Source organism: Belonocnema kinseyi, chromosome 7, assembly GCF_010883055.1.
Source record: "Belonocnema kinseyi isolate 2016_QV_RU_SX_M_011 chromosome 7, B_treatae_v1, whole genome shotgun sequence".
NCBI classification, from domain to species: Eukaryota; Metazoa; Arthropoda; class Insecta; order Hymenoptera; family Cynipidae; genus Belonocnema; species Belonocnema kinseyi.
This window is the reverse complement of record NC_046663.1, coordinates 132,325,215-132,337,288: the sequence shown is the minus strand read 5'-3', so window position 1 is coordinate 132,337,288 and position 12,074 is coordinate 132,325,215. Positions and strand designations below refer to the sequence as shown.

The 12,074-nt window shown below is 34.6% G+C and overlaps 1 protein-coding gene across 1 annotated transcript; it reads right to left on the bottom strand.

Moving 5' to 3' along the window:
- Positions 1–6,536: 6,536 nt before the first annotated feature.
- On the bottom strand, positions 6,537–8,938 carry LOC117176683. Its single transcript, XM_033366936.1, has 3 exons — positions 8,891–8,938; positions 7,074–7,402; positions 6,537–6,744 (listed from the first exon to the last, which is right to left on the bottom strand). Exons 1-3 carry the CDS (start codon positions 8,936–8,938, stop codon positions 6,537–6,539), a joined length of 585 nt encoding a protein of 194 aa, XP_033222827.1.
- Between the last annotated feature and the right edge of the window lie 3,136 nt (positions 8,939–12,074).

Genomic DNA, 12,074 nt, shown 5'->3' with positions numbered 1-12,074 from the left:
TTGCTTAATTTTCAGGTATGGTCAGGCTCCACCCGACTTAATTTTTACATTCTCATTCCTCAGAATGTAATGTAATCGTCCAAATTTTCAATCTCTGGTTTTTAACGGATCTTTACATTTCGGCACTCACAGAATCCGCAAACCATAAAATTTCATCGGTGTTTGTATGGCTATATGTATGGTTACCTGAATGTTGTAACTACGCTAACTTTTGAAGGATTTGTCCAATCGAATCCGCATTTTGATACACTTCTGAAGGTCCCCAAAATAAAGGCTAAGTTCGTTAATCAGACATTTCAAACCAAAATTAAAAAATTGAGAGCATTTTCAAAATTTTGAATTTTTTTTTGTTGATATTTTATAAATTGTCGTGAAAGTTTCTTTTAAATGGGTAAAAGATTTGCAAATTATCTGAATAAAATTTTTTATTTTGGTGAAATTGGAATAGTTATATATTTTTAACAATTTGAAAATTTTCGAAAAATAGAAAAAAAATTTTGTTTATAGATCCAAATATGTCATTCAAAATTTTTACCAAATACCAAATATATTTCAAAACTATTCTACCCGAATTTTTCGATTAGCCCAAAATTTTAAAAATTATAGCTTTTTCAAAATTTTCAATTTTTTGTTGATTTATAAAAATTGTTGTCAAAGTTTCTGATAGATGGGTCAAAGACTTGGAAATTATCGAAATAAAATGTTTAATTTTCATGAAAATTGGAACAGCTATATACTTTGCGAAAATTTGAAAATTTTCAAAAAATAGAAAAAATTTTTTTTTTATAAATCCAAAAATTTTATTCAAAATTTTCAGTAGATACCAAATACATTTCAAACTATTTTAGCCGAATTTTTCGATTAGCACACAATTAAAAAAATTAGAGCTTTTTCAACATTTTAGACAATTTTTTTTTTCAAGTTTCAGAAAGTGTTGTCAATATTTCCGATACTTGACAAGAATACTTGCAAATTATCCAAATAACATTTTTATTTGGATGAAAATTAAAAGCATTAGTGTAATTAATCGTCCAAATTTTCGATCTCTGGTTTTTAACGAATCTTTACGTTTACTATAAAAGAAGTTTTAAAAAGAAAAAATTATTCTTTTACTGAAAATAAGCATTCACCCACAAGCTTTGCAAAATAGTATAACATACCTCCTGTTATTCAAAATAAATAAATTGGTTATAAAAATGCACTATACTGTTATGAAAAAAAACAACAGAAGGTATGTTGAACTATTTTGCAAAGCTTGTGGTTGAAAGCGTATTTTGAGTGCAAGAATAATTGTGTGTGTGTTCAATAATTTTCGTATTTCCTTAATTTCTTATTTTCTTACACTATTTCCTTTTGAGTCAACATTTATTTTTATCAGTTGAAAAATTTACTGTTAAATATAACTATAGATAATGTTATCAAAACACGTATTTCAAGTTTTTTCCCAGTGGACAATAATGTTATGTTTGTAAGATTCAGAACTATACGTAAGAAAAACTGAACTGTAATTGAAGTTTTTAATTTTTCCTTTTCAACCTAAATGACTGACTTTTTTAGTTACTTGTCTGCATAAAGTATGTTCTTTTATTTTTAATTTCTATGAAAAAGCTATTTTTGATTTATTAAATTTGATTTTCGCAGAACTCGGACTCGAGCAGATCGCGCAATATGGTGAGTGGTAAAGTCCCTCATTTGCTCGTTACAATTTCCTGATTGATCAAGATTCGCTCTATTTTACGTTAGCATATGCCTCCTAAAATGTCTCAGATCCATTTTGCCCCAAATATAATTATTTTATTTTATCACCTAATTACTTATTAAAGTGATAAAATGATAAAAGGATTTCCAAACTGAAAAATTGGGAATTGAAACTCATATTCCTTTAATTTAAACGGATTTCTCACTATTAGAACTAGCCGTCATCTTCCGGAAATTATGGTATTGATTCTCAAATTGGCTGTGCCTTCCACTTCGCTCCCACCACTCAGGGACCGGCCGGTGAAGCTTAAACCAAAACTTCGCCGGCCGGTCCGCAAATCTGAAACCAACAGCAGATCAGAAGAACTCCTATTCTTCGAAAAAATACGGCATACGTGGAGCTGTGCTCGGATCCGTACTCGGAGCCGTTTTATGCCACTGCATAAAACTTTGGAGGACGAGCTCAATCCTATTTTTTTGGAAACTAACCTGAATCTTGATGGTGGAACACAGTGGCCCGGGGCAGCGACCCCCTTCGCACCCCCCTAGCTATACCGCTGGTGGAACAACAGCGAAACATAAGGCTGGTGAATACAGTTTTTCGATCTCCATTCAGTTGTTTTGCCGTGAATGTTTCTAGTAGGTAATTTCTACTAGTGGCAATTGCCACCTTTTTGACATCAGTTTGAACATGTTTTATAAATAGCAATATTTAAGTTTGTAGTTTTGTAGACACATCTTCAGATCCGCCGTATTTTATGCGATTCCACCGACCTTAAGCCGTTTGCACCGATGAAACCGGTATAAACTGGCGTAGATATGGCAGCTCTAGTGTCTACCCCTTTTTCGTGACGGGCTTCTGGAATAATAATAATTACGGATACTCAAATGTTATTGAATTTTTAATTAATTCCGTGTGATCGTTCTTTTCATTACTCAGTTTTTTTTAGATTTTTGAGATAATTATTAATCAGCGGCTTTGTGCTAGGAATCTAGTTAATAATTTTGAGGCCAGGTTTTTTTCTGTAGATGAACCCAGTGGGCACAAAGTTTGGCGACGTCTTTACGACATCGTTACGACATCTTTACGGCAACTTTACGACATCCTATTTCCGTGTCGTTAAGGGGTCTTTACGATATCGCAAATCAGTCGTATGACCTGACGATGTCTTTACGATATCGCAAAGACACCGAAATGACATGGATATAGAATGTCGTAAAGTTGTCGTAAAGATGTCTTAACGATGTCGTAAAGACGTCGCTAAATTTTGTGCCCAACGGGAAGTATACACAATTGGAAACTAGTTGCAGATAAACACCGTATTCTCGTTTTTTTCACTTAGAAATATCTATATTGGTTTAATGAAATATTTATTAACATTGTTTAATTAATCTTTAATTATTTAAACAAGTGGAATTTCTTTAAAACTTTTTTTTCATAAATTAATTTTTTCCCTAAAAATTATTACTATTAGTATAGTGGAATATTTATTAATATTGGTTTATTCATTTTCAGTGATTGAAACATATGTAATTTGTTTAAACAATTTTTTTTTCACATATTCTTTTTTTTTATTAAAAAATATATTATTTCTTTAGTGGACGTTTGTTGACTGCTACACTTCAAATGCATCGCCTGTAAGTAGCAGTCAACAGGCATTATACGTCTTATTTTTTTTAACTTTTTACCGTTGCAAAAAAAACTATTGCAATTATTCCGTGACCTTCTACAGGGCATTTTATCGTAGAATCCGAATTTCAACCATTTAAAATTTTATTTTGCTGTTTTTTCTAGTTTTTACATTCTCATTCCTGAGAACGTAATGTAATCGTCCAAATTGGCAATATCTGGTTTTTAACGGATCTTTACGTTTCGGCACTTACAGAATCCGAAAACCATAACATTTGATCGGTGTCTGTCTGTATGTATGGTTATCTGAATGTTGTAGCCACGCTAACTTTTGAGGGATTCGTCCAATCGGGTCCGCATTTGATACACTTCTAAAGCACCCAATGGAGTCTTTACGGGTACTTTGTAGAGGCTCCATTCGGTTCCTTTGGTTCGCCAGGGGAATGTTTATCAACATTAGTTAATATATTTGTGAGTGTTTAAACAAATCTCATTTATTTCAACAACGTTTGTTTTAAAAATTATTGTTGTTAGTCTAGTGCGATATTGATTAATACTGGTTAATTAACTTTTAATTATGTAAACAAATGCCATTTGTTTAAAAAAGTTTTTTTTTTCTAAAAATTCATCGATCTGGCATTTTTTTTATCGTTCCTAAGGTAAATTTATTTTAAAATATATTTTAATGGCATAAACAATACATAAATATATAAATAAATTAGTGGATTTAACAATAATAAACTGCCAATTCGACGAATTTGTAGGAAAAGATAGCTTTTTAAACAAATAGAATTTGTTTACATAATTAAAAATTAATTTTAATTTTCAAAAAATTAATGAATAATTCATTTTCAATTATTAAAACGAATGTAATTTGTTTAAATAATTGTTTCTTCAAATATTATTTTTTTTATTAAAAAATATTTCTGGTCTTTAGTGGAATGTTTATCAACATTGGTTAATTGATTTGTGAGTGTTTAAAGAAATCTGATTTGTTCCAATATTGTTTGTTTTATAAATTATTATTGTTGGTTAACTTCGATATTCATTAATACTGGTTAATTAGCTTTTAATTATGTAAAGAAATTCCATTTCTATAAAAAATGTTTTTTTCTAAAAATTAATCGTACTGCCATTTTATTATCGTTGATAACGTAAATTTATTTTAAAATATTGTCTAATTGTATAAACAATAAATAAATATATAAATAAATTATTGGATTTAGCGATAATGAACTGCCAGTTCGACGAATTTTTAGGAAAAAGAAACCTTTTTCAAACAAATGGAATTTGTTTACATAATTAAAAATTAATTTTAATTTTTTTTAAATGAATGAATTTTTCGTTTTCAATATTGAAACAAATGTAATTTGTTTAAATAATTGTTTTTTCAAACACTCTTTTTTTTTATTAAAAAATATTACTATTTCTTTAGTGGAAAGTTTATCAACATTGGTTAATTGATTTGTGTGTATTTAAACAAATCTCATTTGTTTCAATAATGTTTGTTTTAAAAATTATTATTTTTGGCCTAGTGCGATATTGATTAATACTGGTTAATTAACTTTTAAGTAAACAAATTTCATTTCTTTAAAAAAGGTTTTTTTTAATTCATGGAACTGGCATTTTATTCCCGTTACTAACGTAGATTTATATAAAAAAAATTTTTTTAGTTGTATAAACAATAGATAAATATATAAATTAATTATTGGATTTAACGAAAATAAACTGCCAGTTCGACGAATTTTTAGGAAAAAGAAACCCTTTTTAAACAAATGGAAATTGTTTAAATAATTAAAAATTGTATGTATTTAATATCTCCCTTTCACGGGTTTGAAGGCCTCCGCTCCCTGTGCATATATTTACAATTCCGTCCTTAGTCTAACTTAATTTCTACTTATATTTTACTCTTTCGAATTACGTAGGATAAACAATCGTAACAGTAGTAACCCAGTGGGCTTACTACTTTCATGTCTTTAAAAGGTCCTCAGGACGTCCTTAAGACGTCCGCCGAAAGATGTATATAGGACAAGTTTAGGACTTGTGTGCCCACAGGGAACATTAATTCTTAAAATGAGCGATCTTCCAGGGCTTCCGTTTCTTCTTACAATAAAAAAATGCATTTCCCACGATATTTAAAACAATTTTCACTTTTCACTGTCCTTTTTCAGGATCACCCGTTTGGCTCTGCCCTAATCCCTTGCTTTCCCTTACTTCTTCCAATTTCTTCATCCACATCACTCACTGTCCACTACCATCCAAGATCCATCTTACACACTCATCCACACTCAACTTTCTCCCTTCCTCTCCTGTACATCTCTCTCATACATGTGCCTATGACTCCATTTCGTATCCACATACTCTACATAAATTCTCCTCTTCATCTATCCAATATCTGCATGCTCTCACTCCGTCCCCTTTTTTGCAGATATTCTGGTTCCGTCGACCCTTTGACCATCATATACCATCTATTGTACCTCCAATCTACAATCTTTTTCTATCTCTCTTCTCCTTGTTAAACTAATAGCTCTAACTCTATGTCCTGCAACTCCATAACCCCTTCTCGAATATTATAAACCCTTCTCATTTTTCTCATTTATTCCTCTGATTTTGAATTTCCCAAATTGCGTCTCGCTTCATTGTTCCGCATTTCGCCCAAACATGCTTGTGCTATTCTGCTTCCCTCTCCCCATTTAGCTTCTCCTCAAACTTCCAGGCTCTCTTAATTTGTCTAGTAACCATATTTTCTCTTCCTAACTCTTCTCTTAACATATAACCAGGGCAACTCCAACTAACCCCCATTACCCACCTCAGATATCGCTCATGCATGCTCTCTACTTTCCTATGCTCCTTCCATCCCCAGATATCCACAACATAACAGAACACCGCCCAAACCAATGCATCAAACAACCAGACCCTAATCCTCCAATCGTTCTTGAACCTTCTCTTTCCTATACTCCAAACATGGCCCATTACTTTACTCGCACATTAAATTCTTTTCCTCACCTGCATCTCGTTCCCCCCTCCTTCCTCAAACCAAAAACTTAAGTAACAGAGTTCCTTCACCCTTTCCACGGTTAATCCGTTCATCTTCAAAGGTACTCTATTATGGTGTTTATCTTTCTGAAACACATCAAGTTGGCCTTTTCTACGCTCAGCGTCAGATCTTTTGCTCCCACATACCCTTCGAAGATTCTCATCATTAAGTTCATTCCCTTCTCATCATCTGCAAAGGAACTACATCGTCCGCGTATGCTAGTGAAAATAGTTCGCTATTACCCAAAACTGTTCCTCCTTTTTCTTTCTCCTTTAGATTTTCCTCTAAATCTGCCAGCAGGATATTAAATAGTAACGGATTTAAAGGGCAACCTTGCCTTAGACCTCTGCCTGTGAGAAAACCTGCTCTTTTTTCTTTCCTATTTTCACCCTAATCCTGGTTTCAGTAAAAATTTCCTCTATCCTCTCCACCAACTTTTCCTCTATACCCATCTCTTTTATTGCCTGCCATAGCACTTTTCTGTTTACTAAGTCAAACGCTGCTTTGAAATCTACAAACAAAGCGACTAGTGTCCCTTTCTTTCTTTCCAAATTTCGGTTTACTAAGTAACTAAGTACGTAGATATTGTCTATAGTTCCCTTCCCTTTTCTAAATCCCGTCTGATTATGTGGGATGCTTTCTTTTTGTACGACCTGACTCTCCAACCTTTTTCTTGAGAATTCTGCATATATTTTATAGCCGACTGACATGAGAGTAATCCCTCTGCATTCTTTTACCTTCTTTCCTTCCCCTTTCTTAACAAGCGGTACCATCAGTCCCGTCATCCACTCTTCCGGCCAGCCTTGCCCTTTCCAGAACTTGTTGCAGATTTTCCACATCCCATCACTAATTCCTTCTCCGCCATATTTCATCGCTTCGTTCTCCATCCCATCTTCTCCTATCGCCTTGTTTCCTTTTACCCTATTTATTGCCTCATCCACATCTTCTTCAGTTATCTCATTCCCTTCCTTCATTTCTCCTTTGACTATCCTACACTTTTCCCCTTTGATCTTATTTTTCTCTACGCCTAATACACCCTTAAAATAATTCGTCTATTCCTCCATTTCTATTTCTTCGTTAACGCCCTTTCTTTCCCCTCTATCCATATTTATCACATACCACACCCTACCTTCTTTGATCGCTTTTTCTACTTTTGCTTTATATTCTTCCTTTTCTCTTTGTCTTTTTCTTTCCAGCATCTGCTCATGATCTTTTTTCCTCCTGGTATAAACCTCCTTTTCCATTTCCCCTTTTCTCCATTTTCTCACACACTCTTTCATTCTCTCTTTACTCTCCGAGCATGCCTCGTCCCACCAGCTTCTCTTTCCCCCTACTCTTTCTTCATTAGTACCTAGCTCATCATTTACCTTCTCAATCGACCTCTTTAATCTTTCAGTTTACGAGTCTATTCCCTCCCCTTTTTCATATTTAACCCTTTGCTTTTCCATCTTTTGTTTAAACTCTTTTAATTTATCTACCCCCAAGACTCCCATTTTCGTTATTCTTTCGCACCCTATTTCCTTTTTCCCTCTGCCGCGCTTACTGACATCTCTTTTTAGTTTAGCTATGACCGCGAAGTGCTCAGACCCTATCTCATTCCCTACCTTCATACTCCCTATCATATGTCGCTTTCTTCCTCCCCTCCCTGCCCGTCTCGCTATGTTTGGAGTTCCTTATATATGCCTCAGTTTCTTCATCTCATAACCCTCCCGCTTGTTCGTCAGTTCAATCATGTAAGTCCCATCCTATTAAAACCAATTATTCCTTCTTTTCATCCATTTACCTCCTTGTTACCCTCCAGCCTTCCTCTTCCCCTCTTCTTCTGTATACACAAACCACCGCAATTTCTACTTTCCCAATTATAATTCTTCTTACCATTGTTCCCTCCTTTTCCACCATGTCCAAATCTTTTCTCCCTTTTACTGATAATTGTTTTTTCACCCCTCACACCATGCCGCCCATCTTTCTCCCTTTAACGTGTTCTTTTCTTGCTGTTTGCATTGTCCATACATAACCTTTCGGTGAGAGCTTTTTTGTCCCCTTCCAGTCCTTCTCATCTGCCCAAGTTTCACTCATCATAATCACATTCTAGTTTTCTAACTCCTTCCGAAACCCTTTGTTCTTGTTGTTCAAACCTGACACATTCCAGAAAGCTATTTTCACGTTTCTCTCTTCCCTTCCCTCTTCTTTCCTCTTCACTTTGTTTCCCCTTTGCCGTTTAGAAACCCCTCTGATTTATTTCCAGACTCTTTTTCGTCTCCCTTCTTCCCACCTTTTTTAAGACTTTTTCCTTTTTTCCTTAATTCTTCTACTTCTTCGTCCCAGCACCATTCCTCCTTATTTGTCCATAACCTACCTCTCCCTATCCACGCCATATGGCCCTTTTTCCTCTACACCCAAGCCCTCTGCTCTATTTTTTATCTCCTTGTCCTCTCCCTTCATGTCAGATCTTCTTCAATTCTTTTCCTTCTTCCTCACAATAATTTGTTTCCCACCATAATTTTCTTTTTCTCCTCCTCACTCACCACTTTCACTAGAAACATTCCTTCTTTTCCTTCCTTCGTGCCTCCCATTCTCTTGAATCCTTGTACCCTGACCTTCACTCTAATGTCTCTCAAAATATTTTTTATTTTCACTTCTCCCGTTTCACTCTCCACTTTCAATCCCATGATTACTAAGTTATTTTTTCTCTATGCCCTTTCTTCCCCTTCTAATCTTCTTTCAATTTCACTGAGTCTTTTCTTCAATCTTTCATTTTCACTTTAGATGTTCTTTTCATTCCCTTTTACTATGTCCTCACTCTCTTTTTTTCCCCATATGCTCATTCTTAATTTTTAGATTACCTACCCGTTCTTCCAACTGTTTTATCTCTCTAGACCTCTGCTCGCGAACCTCTCTCTGTCTATTTTCAATGCTCTCTAGCTTACCCCAAACCTTGTCTTTCTCCTCCTTCCAACGTTTATCCCATTCTTCCCATTTTCTCTTATCTTTTTCACTTCCCCCCTTACATCGTTTCCCTGTCTATTCATATCCCTATTTATGCCATCCAATCTCTTTCTTGATTCCTCTCTAAACCCTTTTATGAGATCTTCCAATTTTTTAAACATCACCCCGTCCCCCTATCTCTCTCTGGGGTGTTTTTCGTTTAACTCTAGCTCTCTTGTTATCCTTGTGCCTTTCTACATCATCGTCCCCTGCCTCTCCTTTCCCTTTTTCCTCCCCTTCACTGCTAGTCGCACTTGTCATTTTTGCCATTCGTCCAGACTTCTGTTCGACCCCGCGTTGCCTAACTTGTTGAGGCGCTGTAAATTTGAGGGTCTTCCGCGGTTGCTTCCCCTTACCTGAGTCCGCTACCCTTTCCTCCCTGGTCGACTTCTCGACACTTTCATCACCGCTGCTGTCACTGCGATCAACATCACTCTTCCCCCACTGCGAATGCTTTCAACAACGTCAGTTGTTGCTGTCACTACGGTTTTCTGCTCTATGCTAATGTCCAGTAACTGTTGCCCTCTGGCGCCAGTTTGTGGACTTCGCGTCGTCAGCATCCTACCTTACACAAAGCTCCGTGACGTTTTTCGCCTTTATCACCTACCTCTTGCGCCCCTGAACAAGCAAATATTTATATAAAATGATCAAAAGACAAAAAAAACTTAAACATTTTTGAGAACTTATAAAGAATTCCAATAAAGAAAGCACTTTTTTATTGTCAGGAAAAATAAATCCTTCCTTCTGTTCAAGAAATTACTCACAAGCAACTATTTCCCTACTTCTAACCTCAAAAACTTCACACGCTCCAAATTTTAACTTCAAATCACTCACTTAATTATTCATTTTTAATTATGTTAACGAACGTAATTTGATTAAATAATTGTTTTTTTCAAACGTTCTTTTTTTATTAAAAAATATGACTATTTCTTTGGTGGAATGTTTATCAACATTGGTTAATTGATTTGTGAGTGTTTAAACAAATCTCATTTTTTTCAATAGTCTTCGTTTTGAAAATTATTATTGTTGGTCTAGTGCGATATTGATTAATACTTGTTAATTAACTTTTAATTATGTAAAGATATTCCATTTCTTTAAAAAAGGATTTTTTCTCAAAATTCAGCGAACTGGCATTTTATTATCGTTAATAACATAATTTTTTTTTAACATTTTTTAGTTGTATAAACAATAAATAAATATATAAATAAATTTATGGATTTAACGATAATAAACTGCCAGTTCGACGAATTTTTAGAATAATGAAACCTTTTTCAAACAAATGGAAGTTGTTCACATAATTCAAAATTAATTTTCATTTTAAAAAAATTAATGAATTATTCATTTTCAATTATTGAAACAAATGTAATTTGTTTAGATAATTGCTTTTTCAAACATTTTTTAAATTAAAAAATATTACTATTTCTTTAGTGGAATGTTTATCAACATTGGTTAATTTATTTGTGAGTGTTTAAACAAATTTCATTTGTTTCAATAATGCTTGTTTTCAAAATTATTATTGTTAGTCTAGTGTGTATTATAAATAAAGGTTTTCAATAATAAATATAAACACCGCACCTTTGAAATCCCTTTTAATCGTCCTTTTTTCTGAAAAATCCCCTTTTCTTACCTTAAATTGAACTACTGAATGGCTGTGATCCCTGTTATTGGTAAAAAATGCTCAATAAATCTTTTCAATAAAATATTTTATCTTGTAGGATGGAGGAATATGATATCAAAAGATGATAACAATAGAAATCTTAATCATCTGAAAAGAAAGGTGCATGGATATAATTAAGACATTCCGATGGAATATGTAATATATGTTTTTAACTTAATTCAGTTTATGCAAGAAAGTATGCAAAAATGAAATTTCGAATTATTTTATGCACGTGTAAAAATGTGCACAATGATTCTTTAGGAAAATCATATTTCTCATTCTTCTATCTTATCTAATACAAGACCGCTCCTATGACCTTTTCGGGGGCATAGGCAAAGCCGTGTAATTCGCAAGAGACGTTGGAAGACCAACCCACCCACCGTGGGATGATGATTCTCAGCAAGATGATGACGAGTTCGTATCGCCAGGTGGGGCGAAGATTTGAAGCCGAAGGTCACGGTCTTTAAAATGAAGGTACGAATCTCCTGGTTTGTAGACAATCTCCAAAGAAACTTCTAAAAATTGTGATGCTGCGGATGGAACCAGATGCGACGGAACATCTTCTCGATGTCCGCCGTGAAAACGACTGCTTATCTGCGCCACCGCAAAATCACATCAGCCAATTTAGTTTGACGTTTCGGACCCGGATAGAGCAAATCATTCAGAGGCAGCCCGGTCGCTGTTCGTTGCGATGCATTAAATACTACTCGTGGTTTGCTACTTGAGCTACTCTCCTTGATTATACAATGGTGGGGCAAGTAGTACCCAGCAGTGGTTTGAAGGTCCTCGAACCTCGTAACCAATTCCGTCTCACCCAATTGTATATACTCTTCTATGACATTTGCGTAAGCCTTACGCAGTTCCGGGTCCTTCAGAAAACGTCTCTCCATCTGAAAAAGAGCACGCTGTGCTGTATCGCCAGCATTCCCTAATTCTAACGTGCGATCCTTAAGTGGAAGGTGCACGGCATAGCGACCTTCACTTGTACGTTGATGTGTGTAGACAAACAGTTTCTCACACGTATCCTCGGCCATACTTGACAGAGACAATCTTGCTGGTATGTCCGC

What these genes read in the sequence shown, in the direction of transcription:
- LOC117176683 (XM_033366936.1), bottom strand. Translation starts at nt 8,938, where the DNA reads ATGGGAGGCACGAAGGAAGGAAAAGAAGGAATGTTTCTAGTGAAAGTG. An exon ending in GAATGTTTCTAGTGAAAGTG is followed by an intron (nt 7,403 to 8,890) that starts GTGAGTGAGGAG and finishes AATTATTTTAAG; the next exon opens with GGTGTATTAGGCGTAGAGAA. An exon ending in TGCAGAGGGATTACTCTCAT is followed by an intron (nt 6,745 to 7,073) that starts GTCAGTCGGCTA and finishes GGGTGAAAATAG; the next exon opens with GAAAGAAAAAAGAGCAGGTT.